The sequence below is a fragment of the Neolamprologus multifasciatus genome, chromosome 11 (assembly GCF_963576455.1).
Source record: "Neolamprologus multifasciatus chromosome 11, fNeoMul1.2, whole genome shotgun sequence".
NCBI lineage: Eukaryota > Metazoa > Chordata > Actinopteri > Cichliformes > Cichlidae > Neolamprologus > Neolamprologus multifasciatus.
In genome coordinates, this window is record NC_140449.1 from 22,832,747 (window position 1) to 22,849,196 (window position 16,450).

A 16,450-nucleotide genomic window follows, 5' to 3' on the forward strand; every position below is an offset into this window, starting at 1 on the left:
GCCAGATGCATCCCTTCAGCTGGATCCCCCCACACACACACACCTATTTTTTAAGGAGATGATTTTCAGATTTTTTCAGTTTCCTCAATTTTGTAAAGAACCTATGGCATACCATGCCAAGATCTATTAAGTTTTAACTAAGGACATAAAGTCTGTCAGTAAAGACTGATTGATTGATTGTAGATTCAGCTAAAGAAATGCGAGCAAACCATATGTTTTCTAACATGGGGCTAGTAACAAAGTACCTAAACATACAATTTTAAAATGGTTCTTTGCTAAGTTGTGTGTTGTTCCTTTCTTGAGTTAGTTGCTCCCTTTTTGCCCCTGATTTGTAGATCAGTGTTAATTGGTTTCGCAAATGAAAAAAAAAGAATGATAAATGTTTAGGTACAAGAAATCGACTGCGAATTAGTAGGAAACCGGTGTTTAAAGAAAAACTTCAGAAAGACTGGAAAGCTAAAAAGATAAGATAAGACTTTATTTATCCCAGAGTTGGAAAATTCCTTTAAATTGTAAGTTAAACACAACAAACGTATAACAAGTAGTCTAAATAAGTACTATGGTACAGCTCAATAAAATATCAAACAACAAAAATATCTTAATAAAGTATAAAACTAAAATAAAATAATATAAACATATTAAATTGAAATAATAATTTATTTAAATGCATGTGTATCAGTTACCTGTAAACACCCCTAATCTGCAGAAAAAGTGCCGAAAATTGCCCTAGAAGCCTCTCCGGAAACGTGTTATTGTGAAAATATGCTAACCGGAAGTTAGCTTTGTTAGCTTTGATGCTACCTTGATAGCAGCGTTGCTTCCCTTTGTCAGAGGACTGACTTCCGTTTTTGTGTTTTCTCCAGGTTTCTGGAAATCGCTGCTTATTGAGACGCTACGATTTCTGCCTCCTTGTTAAGCAGTAGTAATTGTGCGTGGTTTTCGAGAAGTAGCTGGTAAAAGATCCCCCACTTCAGCTTAAATCGAGTTTGAGTTCATTTTCTATCAGCCTTTAAAAACTGTTTACCTTGCTAGCTGGCTCGAATCAGCCAGCTGAGAAATCACCTAGCATGTTTCGGTTCTTGAGTGACGTTGATGAAGATCCCTATATGATGTAAGTACTGACATTTCACACTTTTTTCTTTTGACACTTGTGTCTTTGTGTTCTATAAGTGATTGGTAGCTATATTGTCGATTGCTAAGTTTAAAAAATTTCCACTGTCCCTTGTAGCAGGTACCCTCCGTTACTCCTGCCAGCTGTGGGGGCCTACACTGGTCCACCATATTGGATAGACAATAACAAAAAGGTGTTAGCGTTCAACAGTATTTAGTTATAACCAGCCGGTCACTACATTTAGCAGTCAATTGCTCTCATTGGATTTCCACTGTTTCTTTAGAAATCTCTTGTTTTTTAGGTTTAAAAGTGCTCACTTTTGTAGTCTGGCAGGTTTACATTAGCGCATTTCCCGCTGGCAAATGGATGAAAAAAATCCGTAATCTCGCAGCCCTCAGTAAATACAGCATATATGCATTTTTTTGTCTTTTATTTCAGACAAAAAAATCGAAATAACAGGTGCAAGTAAATCTTCTATTTCGGCTCATCTCTCACAAACAAACGACTTTTTATTTTTAGAAAAGGCGCACTGCTTAATCAATTATGGAATATAACCGGGATTTTATTCTGATATTTAAACACACATAAATAAACTTAAAAAAAACATCACATTGCAAAAGACTAGTAGTGACAATTTCTGAATGGCATATATTTGTACTTTACAATAATGCAAAATAAATCTAAATATTATTTGCAAATGAAAAATAGCTATTTTTTTCATCTAACTTTTCATACAGGTTTTATCAAAAATGAAGGTGTACCACAAAAACAAAAGTATCAGTATAGTCTAACCCAAATAGTACATAATTCTAGATTTTCCAGATGGTACTCTAATTATAGCTGAGAAATCATTTTTGAATAAATATGTATGCATATTCTTTTTGCATTCATATCATTCTCAAGACCTACTGTCGTGCCAGTCTTTCATTTTTTTTACATTAGTGCATTTTTCCGTCAGGCAAATGGATGGAAATGGAAAATGCATAATACTTTGCTCTTTTATAAATGCAGTGTAAAAGCATTTTTATAATGGAAATTAAAAACAAAAAACAAAAACACCTTTGTAGGTGGTAATAAACTTTCTGTGTTGACTCATCTCCAATAGGCCTTTTATTAATAAAGATGCAATGATTGCATCTCAGCTCTTCATCACACTTATTTTCCATTTAACAGATAAACATCAGCTTTCTGTTAAAACCACTGCACAATCTACCAACACAGATGCACAAAATACAAATTTCAGTACTGGATTTGGGTCTTGATATTATACAAGTCAATGTTTGGTGTGCCTCCAGGCTTACTGGATGTTTATTAAACTAATTCATTGGCAGTTGTTTTTGTCCTTTGATATCTTTCTTCTTCTTCTTCTTCTTTTAATCATTTTGTCTATTACATTTTAAGTTGGCAAACACACTTTAAAGGAGCAACCAGACAGACACCAATTTTCAGCAACAATGCAGCCAGAGTCATAGAAAAATAACTAAACTGAGGGGCTTAAAGCAAGAACGGACAACATGAAGTGGGGACTAATTTTTGTCAAAACTATTCGTTAACAACCACTTTGTCCTCACTTTAAAGCTGGTTGCTAGTGGGTATTCCAGGCTCTGGTTGTCGAGGTAACCCACTAAAGTATTTAGTAACCTGCGATAATATCAATCATTGATATCCTGTGCTCTCATTGGAAGTTTCTCAAATCGTTCACCTGAAAGTTGAGAAAAGTTTGTGTCTTCCCACTTTACGTTGTTGCTCGAAGAAAAAAGTTTAATTTTAAAAAAAAAAAAAAAAATGAAAGAAAAAGAAAAAACAGTAGCAAAATTTCATTGACATTCACTGGTCCCTGGTTGGAAAATCACTTTAGCTACAAAACGATGTGTCAGTTGATTGACTTGCTTGTTGAAACAATATTCAGATTATGAAAATAATGAAAACAAAGGTGGCTGATAGCCTGGTTAATAAAGCAGGGTGCTGTGTGAATTTGTTAATTTTTTTATATGTATACAAAATACACTATAATTTTCTTACATTACTGGCTTTTCTTGTATTAAACCCCCATACTGAAAAAAATAATAAAGCAAAATAATGGATGGCTAACTGGGCTCACAAACCCAGTGGAACTTGAAACACTTTGCTGGAGTATTTGCCTTGTACTTGAAAGTTTACAGTTTTCCTCCTTGTGTTGTTTTCAGTTTACCTTCACCTATGTGAGTACAGTTCACACAGCTACACTCAATTGATTCATACATGCGAAATCGAACACAAAAGTCTAATAAATGCTTTTGATTTCTTCCAGGGATCCGTTTGCAGCTCACAGGCAGCAGATGAGGAGTCTGTTTGGACCATTTGGGATGGAGCCTTTCCCTCTTGCTCCTCAGATGCAGCCACACCGTGCATCACGCAGACAGGTAACAGACTCTGTGCTGATAGATACTTTGTATGAGTTTTGTATGTCCAGATTAGCTTTTTGTTTACTGCCTTTTTTTAAATTTTAATGTGTATATTTGTCTTTTAGGCTGGCCCTCTGGCTCCTTTTGGCATGATGGGAATGGTTAGTAACACCTTCTATGACCTCTTTTAACAACTGCAGACACGGTGCATGGTGACTTAATTTTCATTAAAGGAATTACAGAAGTCTTAATTCTGTCACCAGCCTCATGATGATATTCTGACTGATGATTGATAGGCTCCAGTGTAATTATATTAGACTTCTTAATAGATTGAGGTTTACATCCCCAAAACTCTGTAGCCCTGAACATTTCAAGGTATTTCACAACGTAGGTGGTGCAAAGTTTAAGTTTATTGATTTGCTCGGATAAGAAAAAATAGCAGCAGTAATAATAGTTAATAATAGCTAATGAGTTGGCATCGAGTGTCCTGCTTCCTGTACCCTCTCATCAGGCAGCTCCTTCGCCAAGTATGTTCTCTCTAGAGAGAACACACCGCAAGTCATCTCCTGCTGTGTCTGAACTTGCTTTTTCTGACTTTTTACAGAGTGTCAGTGTGAAACCAGCTCATTACAATATGGCAAAGCAAAATCTCTAAATAAAGTAAAAAAATATGCAAGGTAGGAGCTCGGTTAAATATAGAAAAGTAAAAAAGTAAATCTGAATAAAAATGCAACAAAATAAATAAATGCACATTACCCAGATCTGTTATTACCTTAAACGAATCTTAAATCTTAAAATAATGACTGCTGATTTAAAATAATAAAATAAGTTTTGTCATTTATTATATGGATTTTATGATTATGGTGGTTCAGCGGTTATCGCTGCTGCCATACAGAAATAAGTCACCAAGTTTAATCCTGCTGGTATCTTTCTGTGTTGAGTTTGCAGTTATTTGTTTATCTTTGTTTGGCCTGTGCAGGGTGTATTTCATCTCCTCCCTGATGTCATCTGGGATGTTTTTCAGCATCTACAATCCTGGATTAAATAAAGGGTTAAAAAATTTAAGGAGATTGCTCAAAGAATGTTTTCTCCTACAAAACGTAACACTTTTGGGTGTTTTCCAACAACGGGAACTGCCGTCATAGAACATCTTTCAGTCTGTTTTTAGGATAGAAGTGCATACTCTAGGTTAGATATCTGAGTGGCCTAGTTAATTGGTTAATCTTGAAAACAAAACAACCGTCTACCAGTCAGAAACAGGAAGAAGAGTAGCTATCAACACTGTGAAATTCTCCAGTATTGGTGGACGCAACAGTGTCCACTGTTGTTATATTGTCAAAGGGTTCTAGACCACAGAGAAAAACAGAGAGGCTGAAAGGGCTGTTTATGGCGCTGTGCAGCACCTCATGGCTGCCACAAGCTCCTGCACTGGAAAAGTGGTTATTGACAACTGTGCACTAAACACACAATGTATGCTGCTTTTCTGCCTGTGGTTGGGGATTACTCAAATGAGAAATGTAAAGATCCTCTTATTGCTTGCAGGGTGGAGGGTTCATGGATATGTTTGGCATGATGGGAGAAATGATGGGAAACGTGGTGAGTTGTTTTTTCTTTCCAAATAAACAAAGGAATTACTGTCGTAAATGAAATGTGTGTCTCACTAGTTCTCCATCATTTCTATTTACTTTCCATTATTTTTCTTCTTCCAGGACAGAATGTCTGGTTCACCAAACTGTCAGACGTTTTCCTCCTCAACAGTGATCTCATATTCGTCAACAGACCCAGGGGCTCCTAAAGTTTATCAGCAGACCAGTGAAACAAGGACAGGCCCAGGGGGGGTAGGAATAACTCATATTAGTTCAAATATATATACGAAGTTGTAGTCAGAGTAGTAGACCTAAGTAGACCTGCTCAGTGGCTGGGCCTAATTAGTCTGCTGGCCTCATTAACATCAGTAAGTGTAGTGACTGTAAATAGATTATGTACAGTATAAATATCAGAGATGAACTTAAGTTCATTCCTTCCTGCCTGATTTTCTAATCTGAGGTATTTTTTGATTTGTTTGTTTTTTTTCCCCCAGATCCGTGAGACGCGGCAGTCGGTGAGGGACAGCGAGAGCGGCCTGGAGGGTCTTTCCATTGGCCACCACATTGGAGACCGTGCACACATAATGGCGCGTTCACGAAATCGCCGCACTGGAGACTGTGAAGAACGGCAAGACTACATTAACCTGGATGAGAGTGAGTCGACCCTGATTACAACACTAATCTTAGCTCAGGCTTCACCTACTATTCAAGCTAATTGGAATTGAATTTAAAAAAGGGGCAAAGGAGATGAATGAGGAATTGTGACTTTGATGGTCTCGCTTCACACACGTGTGATTTCTTTTTTTTTTTTTCTTTTTGGCTCTTAACCCGGTGTTTGTTCCTGCTAGGTGAGGCTCCAGCATTTGACGAGGAGTGGAGAAGAGAAGCAGGAAGATACGCTCCCCCGAATGCTCGTGGGTTGGACTACGGCCGCGATCGGCGAGGAGGCGGCCAGCAGCTCGCTCTTACTGCTCCTCCCAGTTCAACGTCCCCACCAGGTCATCGGCATGAGTCCCCCAGACACCGTCAGCCCCACACCCGCCCACGTTACGACTGGTGAGAAGGTAAGAGAGATGTCAGAGATCATTGTGCCACTATTATTATAATTGTTGTAATATGTTGTGAGCTTATTAATTTCTGAACGTGTGTTATCAGACATAAAGTTAAATGGCCATATTTTACTCTTATAAATACTTTTTCGCAGTATATTGGTTTGCACAGTAAGAAATTATAAATGCTAAAAGTTGTCACTGCTTTTTGATTTGCTTTTGTTCATTTGTACCTCGAATGCTAGGAGATTAAACAATGCCAGCTGTTTTCCCTACATAGTTCTACAGAATGGTTTACTGCCCTTGTTTTAACACTTTTCTGAGACTGCTCTTCACACATGAGTACCTGCTGCAGTATCCTCCTGAACAATAGGTGCCATTACTCGGACAAAACCTCCACATTACTCTTAGTATAGGAAGTGAAGAAGTGAGAAGTTTTTTTCCAAAGTCTTTTTTTATTTTTCCAGAAAGTCTCCCTCTGTATAACCTTTGAATCTCGGAGCTTCTGTATTAATATATCATTAAAATGGCAGGGGCACCAGTTTAGCTCACTGGGATGAGCAGGCGACCATATGCCGCATCGCAGAGAGCGGCGGGCCTCACTGGCTTCCAGTGAAGTTAATTTTGAAATATTAATTATAACATATAAAACCTTATATGGCCAGGCTCCTGTGTATATAGAAGAGCTTCTGAAACCTTATAACAGCACATGGCCTGTTCAATCTATCTGATCATGTCTCATAATTTCATCGACTTAATTTCAGCAATACCCAAATAAACCTTCTTACCGTTAAAAAATAATTTTAAAAAAAGGTTGTTTTCTTCTCTGTTTACTGTTTGCACCGCCACCGTAGCCTGATCATTTTCTTCTAGGAATCTTAAGTCCTTTAGGCTAATGCACAGCAGCCACAAAATCCCAGCACTGTGTTGGGGTCTCAGTGCTGTGCAAAGGTGTGAGCAAGCCTATTAGTAGTTGTGGGCCATAGATCACACCTCAGTGATCTATGGCCCACAATATAGCTACCAGTCACTCAGTTTAGTTTATCTAATGCACTTTTTTGGCATTGTGTGTTTGTCCCTCCAGGTGTTCCGTATAACAATGCGACCAGATTGAAGGAGTTGAGGATTTCCCCGATGCTGTGAACCACGATGAGGACGGGAAGTTGATGCCCGCCATAAATGTTTGATATGACTGGACTGTCTTTACATGAACAACATATTATACACACACACACACACACACACACACACACACACAATGGTTAGAGTTTAAATTCTTTACTCTTACACACACAGACACACTTACAAACGCCCCTGTGTAAACATGGGTATAACTACACTCACTTAATGTATAAATATATATAAACACTCATTCTCTAAACTTGACATGTGTCTTTGCCCACTGCACTAAAGTGCTACAGTATACAGTACATCTGCTGTACAATCCATTTTATGTTTGTGAAGACACTCGTGTGTCGGTGAATTGAATTGTATACTGATAACTAATTAATGTAATAAATAAAAAGTTCATTAAACATTGTTAGATAATTGCAAAGTGTGCCTCTGTTTTGATGTTTTGGGGTTGCATGTCTTAAATTATGGAGTATTGTTTAAAGAGTTTTCCAATTCTGTATTTTTCCTTTTGTTTTTTAAACCCTTGCTTATTCATAAAATGTATTGACAGCTAAATAACGTGTTCATTTGTGTCAATGCAAGTCTACATACACATGCATGCACGCATTCATAGGTGTGCGCCCTCTTCATCTTCCCTGTGCCACCGTGTCTGCAGGTCATGTGATGTCCAGATGGCACGTTCAAGCGGGGCAGCCAATGAAAAACTTTCCTTTTCTCCAAACGCCCCATAGCTTCCCGTCTGCATTTTGCTTGTGCTGGCTGTATCTTTAATTACATCTAAGACTATTTTTAAATGCACATCCTCCCTCCGGCAGCGGCTGCTCCCGTCTACCTGTCTTCTTGTTTCCTTTAATCCCTATCATTAGATCTCTAACGTTCCCCGACAAGGCGCCTTATTTTCTGCTGTCTTTGCTAAGATGCATCCTCCTTGTGGTTGCTTTGTTGTCACGTCTCCTGCCTGTCATCCACATGCACTTACTTCAGCTGTATCGCAGCGCTGCTTGGACCTGACAGGAAGCGCAAATGAACGTTTCATGTATCAGTTTGCTGGGACAATATTTTCATGTCACGAATGCCTCTGTAGTTATCAGCAGTGAGCAGATGTGTACGCAGCACGTATGACAGGACTGCGTGGGTGTAAAGTAGCGGTGTATGTTAAATGCTCAGATGGTTACATTGTTTCCTGCACCCCTATTAATACACAAATTCACATTGCTCCAGCTCTTCTACTCAATTCCTCCTTCCTATCTCTTTTTCCTCTGTCCTTGCTTTGTTCCCTCCCCTCCTCTGCATCTTCCAATGACTCACATGCTCACCCTCCCCCCCGTGTGTCATACGTTTTCACCCCTTCTCCTCCCACCTCCCCTTCCCGCTATTGCTCCTCATTCGCCCACATTCGCTCACTTTCTCCACCAGGCTTCAAACAAGCTGCAGGTAACGTTTAAAAAGATTGATCTGTTTCTTCAGTCCCTCCATCCCTCTCATCCCGCTCCCCTCCCCCATCTCCTCGTCGCTACCTGCGCTGTCTTTTGCGTCTCATCTCTCAGTTGGTCCGTGCTCTCTGTCACTGACTGAAACAGGCGAGAAATTGAGCTGGTTTGTGGTCTGGAACAGGTTGACAGATTTTTAAGTAGGTGCGCACCACTGGTTTCTGATTCATGTTTTTCTCTGTGTGAGTGTGAGCATCTTCCTTGAGAGCTTCTTTTTCCACAGCTTTCCATCCTCAAGGCTGCGTCACTATCATCACAGTGTGTGTTCAAGTGGAAAAGAGGAAGAGAGTGTGAAGTCCTTGTTTTTCATATGAGTGCTTTTGGTATTTCACAGGCTATTTTCATACGGAGCTTCATCTTCACGCGCAGCTTTGCTTGCTCATGTGTTTCCTTCTCTAATTAAAATAACATTGACTGAGTGTATGAGCACTGGATGAAATCTGCATTTGAAATGAGGCCAATGTTCCCTTGTTTTTATTTTTTTTTAACAGGATGTCTATAGTGAATATTGTTGCCAGGGAGATCTTGGACTCCAGGGGAAACCCCACTGTGGAAGTAGATCTGCATACAGACAAAGGTTTAGAAAAAATAAAATCTCTTGTGTAATGTCTCAAATTAATGTTTAGATTATTTCATTAAGGTTAACTACATCCTTCTCCATCCTCTTTCCTCTCCCTCAACCTTTCACCCCATTACGTCTGCCTCCTCTATCCACCCACCAATCATATGCTTCGATTCCAGGTCTTTTCAGGGCTGCTGTTCCCAGTGGTGCCTCCACAGGCATCTACGAGGCTCTGGAGCTCCGAGATGGCGACAAGACTCGCTACAAGGGCAAAGGTGTGAACACTTACAAAGATGTCTCCCCTGCACTAAGCGCTCTTGTTTTTCTGCCTGTATCTGATTTTGCATGATGGTTCTTTTCCTTATTGTAACAAAATGGGGACTAACTGGCTCCACATGTTTTGCACTAAAGGTGTGACAAAGGCTGTTGCTCACATTAATGACACCCTTGGACCCACCCTCATCCAGTCTGTGAGTACTTCACTTTGGCTCAGTTCAGTTTTGTTTACTGTACATAGCACGAGTTCACAACCAACAGTAACTCCAAGGTGCTTTCTGTTGTAAGTGAAATGTTATAGTATTACAGAGAGAACCAAAAACATCACATGCGCCTCTATCACCAAACAGTGTGGGAGAAGAAGACTCCATAGACTGTATATAGAAGATGGGTGAAGCCAGCATGACATTGATTTCTAGATTGGCTCCACATCATGAAGCCTAGCTGTATTTGTTTTGTTTTTGTTATACAGGCACACCTGCTAATCAGTGCTAAGTGACATACTGCTTAAAATACGAGAGGTTTACTCATCCTTTTGGATGGGCCATGCTTCATTGCATGTTATATTATTAGTACTGTTGGTGCCAAAAGGCAGAGGTCCTGTTCATTAAGTGGAGTTTACTGCTTGAGGCCTAGCAAACAACAACTGGCTCCAGCTCGTTGTGTTGGAATATATGCAGGTCAGAGTGTCCACACTCCTGTAATGTTAATTAGCCATAGAGACTACAGTCCCGTGTAAATATGTTATTTACCAGGCTAAGGTTTTGACTTTAAACATGTGAGTCACTGTTGGACAGAACCCCAAGTCGCCATACACGGAACTGCAGATTTAGCATTTCGTTTTGCTCAGAAGAAATCTTCAGCAGCATTTGGCTCAGGGAGGGGCAGCCATCTGTTGCAGCCAGTTAGGCTGAGGGTAAAGAGAAACAATGGGCAAAAACAAAGGGAGAAGATACACAGTTAATGCAGTGCAATAGTGACATAAAAATGCATAGGAAGAGAGGAAGTGATCAGTGCATCAGCTTAAGGCTACATCAGTGTAACTAAGGCAGGGGGTGGCCAACTCCAGGCTTCGAGAGCCGGTGTCCTGCAGGTTTTAGATATCACCCTGGATCAACAAACCTGATTCAAATGATTAGTTCATTACTAGGCCTCTGGAGAAACTTCAAGAAATGTTGAGGAGATAATTTAGCCATTTAAATCAGCTGTGATGGATCAAGGACACATCTAAAACCTGCAGGACACCGGCTCTCGAGGCCTAGAGTTAGCCACCCCTGAACTAAGGGATACCTCAGGGTCATCTAATCCAACACTAGCTATAAGATGTATCAAAAAAAGGGAGAGCTTGAACCCAAACCTGGAGAGATGGGCGCAATAGCTGAAGCACTGCCTCCCTTTAAATCTGGAGGAACCACAAGTAAGCCTGTATTGTGAGAGCAAAATGCTCTATTAAGATAGTAAATGATGGGGATTCATCCAGCAAAGTGATGGGATAAACAAAAAAATATTGAGTTTATGCTGCAGAACCTGATGAGCAGCCGAGCGGGACTGAAATGAAAAAATCTGTTTACTGTATGAGGAATATTGTGTTTTTCTTCCAGGGAATCAGTGTGCTGGAGCAGGAGAAGCTGGACAATGTGATGATTGAAATGGACGGCACTGACAACAAATGTAAGCCTCGCTCACATCTCGTGTGGGGTGATGGTATATATGTGTACTGACATGTTTCCGCACCAGTGAGTACCGACTGCATGTGTGCGTTATGTTTGTGACTGCCTCTATTTCGCCTCCAGCTAAGTTTGGTGCCAACTCTATTCTGGGAGTATCGCTGGCCATATGCAAAGCTGGCGCAGCAGAGAAAGGTGTCCCCCTGTACCGTCACATTGCTGACCTGGCAGGAAACAGAGAGCTGGTCCTCCCTGTTCCTGTGAGTTTTATAGTTGGTAAAAAAAACAAAACATTTTCTCCAAACATAAATGACCAACTATAAAAAAACAAATCCTTCCGAAATTCTTTTAGGCTTTTAATGTGATCAATGGAGGCTCTCACGCTGGGAACAGGCTGGCCATGCAGGAATTCATGGTTCTTCCAGTGGGTGCTGAGTCTTTCCGTGATGCTCTGCGTGTGGGGGCGGAGCTCTACCAGACACTGAGAAGTGTCATAAAGGAGAAATATGGTCAGGATGCTACAAATGTGGGTGATGAAGGAGGGTTTGCCCCTAACATACAAGAGAACAGTGAAGGTAAGCACGGCGACCACCTGAAAACAATTTCCTTCAGCCTAATCTAACATATCGCTCCTGTTTCTTCCTGTCAGCTCTGGAGCTGATAAAGACAGCCATAGAGAAGGCGGGCTTCACAGATAAGGTGGTGATAGGGATGGATGTTGCTGCTTCAGAGTTCTTCAGCGAGGGCAAATATGACCTGGACTTTAAGTCTCCACCAAATGCTGCCCGCAACATCACCGCTGATGAGCTGGCTGCCATCTACCAGGGGTTCATTAATAACTACCCAGGTGTGTAATGTGGTGTGTGAGTACACATGTTCTCCAGAGAGCACAATGTGGGCACCTCTTAGTCATTAAAAAAAAAAGAAAAAAGGGGGGGGGGGGTGTTATTGATTTCTTTAAGCCTTAGTCAGCTTGAATCAAAGCATCAGGGCTATCGCAGTCGACTCCATGTTTTTTTCCTCCCACCATATTTCTTTTGTCACATTTTAGAAAGAAATAGTCAAAGAAAAAGAGAAAAGGGGAGGCAGAAAGAGCCTGGTCTCGCCTCCCGACACATGAAGTTGTTAAGGAAGATTTAATTATGTGCTACATTGCAAATTTGGCAAGCGGGGTACTGCTCTGATGTGGGTCTTTACCCTGTAAATGGTGTGCATACTATTTGTGGGCTGTGTGCATGTTTGCATCTGTAATTAATATCAGTAGATCTAAAGGCATTAGAACAGCTACTAGTGATTTCAGCTAGCCTTGTGTTTCTCCTACAGTGTTGTAATATTTGAGTCATGGAGGAAAATGATCTTACCCATGTGTCCTTCCCTCTAGTGGTGTCTATTGAAGATCCTTTTGATCAGGATGACTGGCCCGCTTGGTCTCAGTTCACAGCCTCAGTGGGTATCCAGGTAAGATATTACAAATTATGCCATTATTATTTGGAAGTAGATCAGCGCAGCTCTTCTTCAACAGGTAATCTCGTATTCCTCCTCCTTCCATTAAACAAAGAACAGTCAAAATTAATGGTGCAGAAGTAAAGTCATCCTGTTTTTATTTAGCAGAATGAGCCAAGCCGTAAAAAGCAAGTTTCTATCAATATCCATACACATTAAAGCACGTACCCCTCCTCTCCCCTCCAATACTGCTGTCTTATTTGTTCTATGTGGACCAGAACTTCATTTACACACTTAGGGATACAACAAAGGTTAATGCCCCCTGAATAAGTACACGTGATACTAATCCCAGTGCCCTTCACTTCACTCGTTGTGCAGGTTGTTGGAGATGATCTGACAGTCACCAACCCACGAAGAATACAACGAGCTGTGGAGGAAAAAGCCTGCAACTGTCTGCTCCTCAAAGTCAACCAAATTGGGTCTGTTACAGAGGCCATCAAAGCGTGAGTTGACTTTATGTGTTTCAAGCCAAAAACTGTGGGCACACACACGGATTGCAGTTATACTAATTTCCCCTCTGGTTTTCCAGGTGCAAGCTGGCACAGGAGAACGGCTGGGGCGTGATGGTGAGCCACCGCTCAGGAGAGACAGAGGACACTTTTATAGCTGACCTGGTGGTTGGTCTCTGCACTGGACAGGTAACACATGCAACAGTCTGACAGCTCATATCCCTCTGCTAGCTTAACTGCTTATTACTGATCACATGTTTCATGCTCTAAGTTTTCCTTGGGTCCCGGTGCATAAGCAACACAACAGCAACATAACAGCAACATAACAGTGCAGCATCACACTTTGGGACCATACAAAGCAGCAATAATCAGAATCAGCATACTTTATTAATCCCTAAGGAAATTATGTATGATTATTGTAATTATGTATAATAATATGTATTATACATTATAAAGCAGTGCAAATAAGAGCATGAGGTAATAAACAGATGTGGAAATGAAGCAGCTCAATATTCATTAACTTTTTACTGTACTTCTAAAAACAACTGAAGTCCTGAAATTAATAAGTTAACTAATCAGTGCATTGATAACAACAGTGAAATATCAATACAATCAATTCAGTTTAGTTCAAGGTGCTTTATATTGGAAGGTAAAGACCCTAAATTGTTAGAAAGAAACCTTAACAGTCAGCCAGCTCACTTGGCAACAGTGGGAAGAAAGAACTCCCTGGCAGAACCAGGCTCAGGGTAGAGGCAGCCAACCACCATTCCCAGTTGGGTGTGAGAGGGAAAAGAAGAGAGCAGAGACGGGACGAAACGCAAACTTTAGGAGAGAAACATACAAAACATTTGGTCATAAGATCTTCATAATACTAATAATTTGCAGCTTGTTTTTCTCAACACTTTTGTCTAAAAATATAATTTTAAGAATAGTAGTCAGAATATGTAACATTATACACAGAATAATATATGTATTAAATATCAAAATGCCAGTTAGTTATTGCCTCGGTACAGAGTATTAGTACTAAATGTGCAGAACCTGCTCGAGGGGAGTGTAACCCGGTTACGTTGTTCCCTAAATGCTTCATATGCAGGCAGTCTAAAGCTGAAAACAAGTAATAATCAAATTGTGAGGACTGCAGATCGAAACAACTTTATCCTCAGCACTGCACTTACTGGAGACTCCAGCAGTCCACCTCCCAAGTAGGAAGAGATCAGATAAACGTCGACAGGCGATCAGACATGTGGAGATTTGTTGAATTAATGGTAAAAGTTCAGCCACATCTGTAGCTGTTATTGTTTTTTTTTCTTCATTCAGATCAAAACTGGAGCTCCCTGTCGATCTGAACGCCTGGCCAAATACAATCAGCTCATGAGGTGGGTATCTGTAGCTTACACTGCATAAATGTATGTACATGGTATGCAAATAGATTCCTGTATAGCGCTTGCACTATTTTGATATTTCTCCTCTTGTCTTCATTCTTTTATCTGTTCTATCTATTCACCTTCCTGCTTTGCATTTCGCCTCCTCTTCCTCTCAGGATTGAGGAAGAGCTGGGCGATCAGGCTCGCTTTGCTGGACACAACTTCCGCAACCCCAGCGCCATTTAGGGAGTGGGGTGCCGGTGTTCTTAGCAGACAAAATGAGAGAGAACAAAAAAACCCCACGCATACATATGAATAGTGTCATATTTCCCTGATTAGTTCTATGTGGTGAGAGGTTTACGTGTATCAGCAAAGCACTAAACACGCAAAGATGAACTTAAAAGCATCAAAACAAATTAGTTTTCACATTATAGCTACAATATATCGATCTAACACTTCAGTAAGTGATAGAGATGATTGCCTACAGCCAGCCTCCACAAATCCTAACAAAGCCTGGTGGAGGAAAAAAAAATCTACTGAACTACTGAGTCACACTCCCCTTCACGGGCTTGTTAGTTTCTCTCACTTTCCTGAGCCCCCTGACTCTCTCCTTTTCACTTGCTGCAGAAGTGTTTTGATCTTTTTTGTGCCCTGTTGTTTCCTCCTCTTCCTCCTCCTCCTGTTTAACAGCTTGCTGCAAAGTTGTGTCTGCTACTTTGTCTGTTCAAAGTGAAGCTTAATAAAGAGATGGATATATGTTAACTCTAACCAAAGATCTGGGTGTGTTTGTTTTGAAGAGAAGCCTCACTGTGCTTCTTTTCATAATTTGAGAGGTAAATAAATCGGTTATGGAGCAAAACTAGAAACCCATGTAGCTCTGAAATATTATCTTACAGGGTTTATGATTATAATTTCAAACCTGTGGTGAAATAAGGGAATCTTTTAGCACAAATGTATTTTTTCTATAGGGGTTTGTTTGTTTGTTTTGTGGTCTTTGTGACTGAAACAACTTCTGGATAAGAAGAAGGAGTTGTTCATACTTAAAGACTTCCTATAATGGTTTGAATATTTCAAGCCTGTTCCGTGCCTCTTTCATGCAGGTAAAAACACTTTTGCAGGGAAACACCTGTGCATCCTCGATTTTAGCTCCTCCTGCTGCCTCCTCTGTCCTATAGATGCAATTTGGGAATGGATTTCTGGGTCACAGTCAGGAGGACACAGAAGACAAGGAGGCACAAAGTAGTAATGAGAAAAGCCCTGTGCCTTTGTCAGGTCATCGTTGCTGTAATGTTTCCTTTTAGTGACCCTGTGTGTTTTAAGACTTATCTTGTTAGTCTCTTTTTTCATGCTCTATCCTGCCGTCATTGCACAGCGTTTGTCTTTTAAGTTAAAGCAACTTTAACTACTTTAATTTAATCTGTGTGTGTTTGGGTCAAAGAGTCTCTCCAGCTTGACAGTTTGGTTTCACAGTTCATGCACAACAACAAAAAATGTTGTAGCTGTCTTGACTTCTTTACACATTGCGACTTAAACAGACTTCTGTGGTGCACAGAAATTCATTAGAATCGCATCGTTAAATATAACCAGCTGTCAGAGGCAAACACCTGCTGTGTTGTCGTCAACAGTCTGTGTCATAGCAGATAATTTTGATACTACAGGAAAAGCACAGGTATTATTGGGAATATTAAAAAAGACCTGTTGCCGAGGGAAAAGTGGCTCAAATGTTACATCCACAGGCAGCAGTGCAGCAGCTTTTTTTCATTTTAATATTATTAATCTTTTATACTGCATAAAAAATTGTCTTTAGAAACTGTTTTAAACAATGTTATTGCAGCAAGTATCACAGAAGGTGATGAATTTATATAATCTAATACA

The 16,450-nt window shown here is 40.3% G+C and overlaps 2 protein-coding genes across 4 annotated transcripts; both read left to right on the top strand.

The window, feature by feature from the left end:
* Positions 1 to 781: 781 nt before the first annotated feature.
* On the top strand, positions 782 to 7,685 carry mlf2 (myeloid leukemia factor 2). The gene is made up of 9 exons (XM_085176506.1): positions 782 to 1,111; positions 3,298 to 3,312; positions 3,402 to 3,513; positions 3,621 to 3,656; positions 5,038 to 5,091; positions 5,205 to 5,333; positions 5,576 to 5,735; positions 5,930 to 6,145; positions 7,215 to 7,685. Exons 1-8 carry the CDS (start codon positions 1,068 to 1,070, stop codon positions 6,139 to 6,141), a joined length of 762 nt encoding a protein of 253 aa, XP_085032632.1. The 5' UTR covers positions 782 to 1,067; the 3' UTR covers positions 6,142 to 6,145; positions 7,215 to 7,685.
* A 123-nt stretch (positions 7,686 to 7,808) lies between these two features.
* Positions 7,809 to 15,348, top strand: LOC146508471 (gamma-enolase-like). 3 transcript variants are annotated; one of them, XM_085176501.1, is made up of 13 exons: positions 7,809 to 8,698; positions 9,246 to 9,331; positions 9,496 to 9,591; positions 9,728 to 9,786; positions 11,194 to 11,263; positions 11,386 to 11,519; positions 11,612 to 11,834; positions 11,909 to 12,106; positions 12,641 to 12,717; positions 13,081 to 13,205; positions 13,292 to 13,400; positions 14,529 to 14,587; positions 14,752 to 15,348. In XM_085176501.1, the coding sequence occupies exons 2-13, from the start codon at positions 9,247 to 9,249 to the stop codon at positions 14,819 to 14,821; spliced, it is 1,305 nt and encodes a 434-aa protein (XP_085032627.1). In that variant the 5' UTR covers positions 7,809 to 8,698; position 9,246; the 3' UTR covers positions 14,822 to 15,348. The 3 variants fall into 3 exon arrangements, with proteins under 3 accessions (XP_085032627.1, XP_085032628.1, XP_085032629.1); XM_085176502.1 differs by lacking the exon at positions 7,809 to 8,698 and adding an exon at positions 8,719 to 8,898; XM_085176503.1 differs by lacking the exon at positions 7,809 to 8,698 and adding an exon at positions 8,719 to 8,894.
* Positions 15,349 to 16,450: the final 1,102 nt, after the last annotated feature.

Excerpts from the sequence above, each read along its gene's own strand:
- mlf2 (XM_085176506.1), top strand. The coding sequence starts at position 1,068 with ATGTTTCGGTTCTTGAGTGACGTTGATGAAGATCCCTATATGAT. Across the intron at positions 5,092-5,204 it reads GAGAAATGATGGGAAACGTG|GACAGAATGTCTGGTTCACC; the intron begins GTGAGTTGTTTT and ends TTCTTCTTCCAG. Across the intron at positions 5,736-5,929 it reads CTACATTAACCTGGATGAGA|GTGAGGCTCCAGCATTTGAC; the intron begins GTGAGTCGACCC and ends TGTTCCTGCTAG.
- LOC146508471 (XM_085176501.1), top strand. The coding sequence starts at position 9,247 with ATGTCTATAGTGAATATTGTTGCCAGGGAGATCTTGGACTCCAGGGGA. Across the intron at positions 9,332-9,495 it reads AGATCTGCATACAGACAAAG|GTCTTTTCAGGGCTGCTGTT; the intron begins GTTTAGAAAAAA and ends CTTCGATTCCAG. Across the intron at positions 9,592-9,727 it reads GACTCGCTACAAGGGCAAAG|GTGTGACAAAGGCTGTTGCT; the intron begins GTGTGAACACTT and ends TTTGCACTAAAG.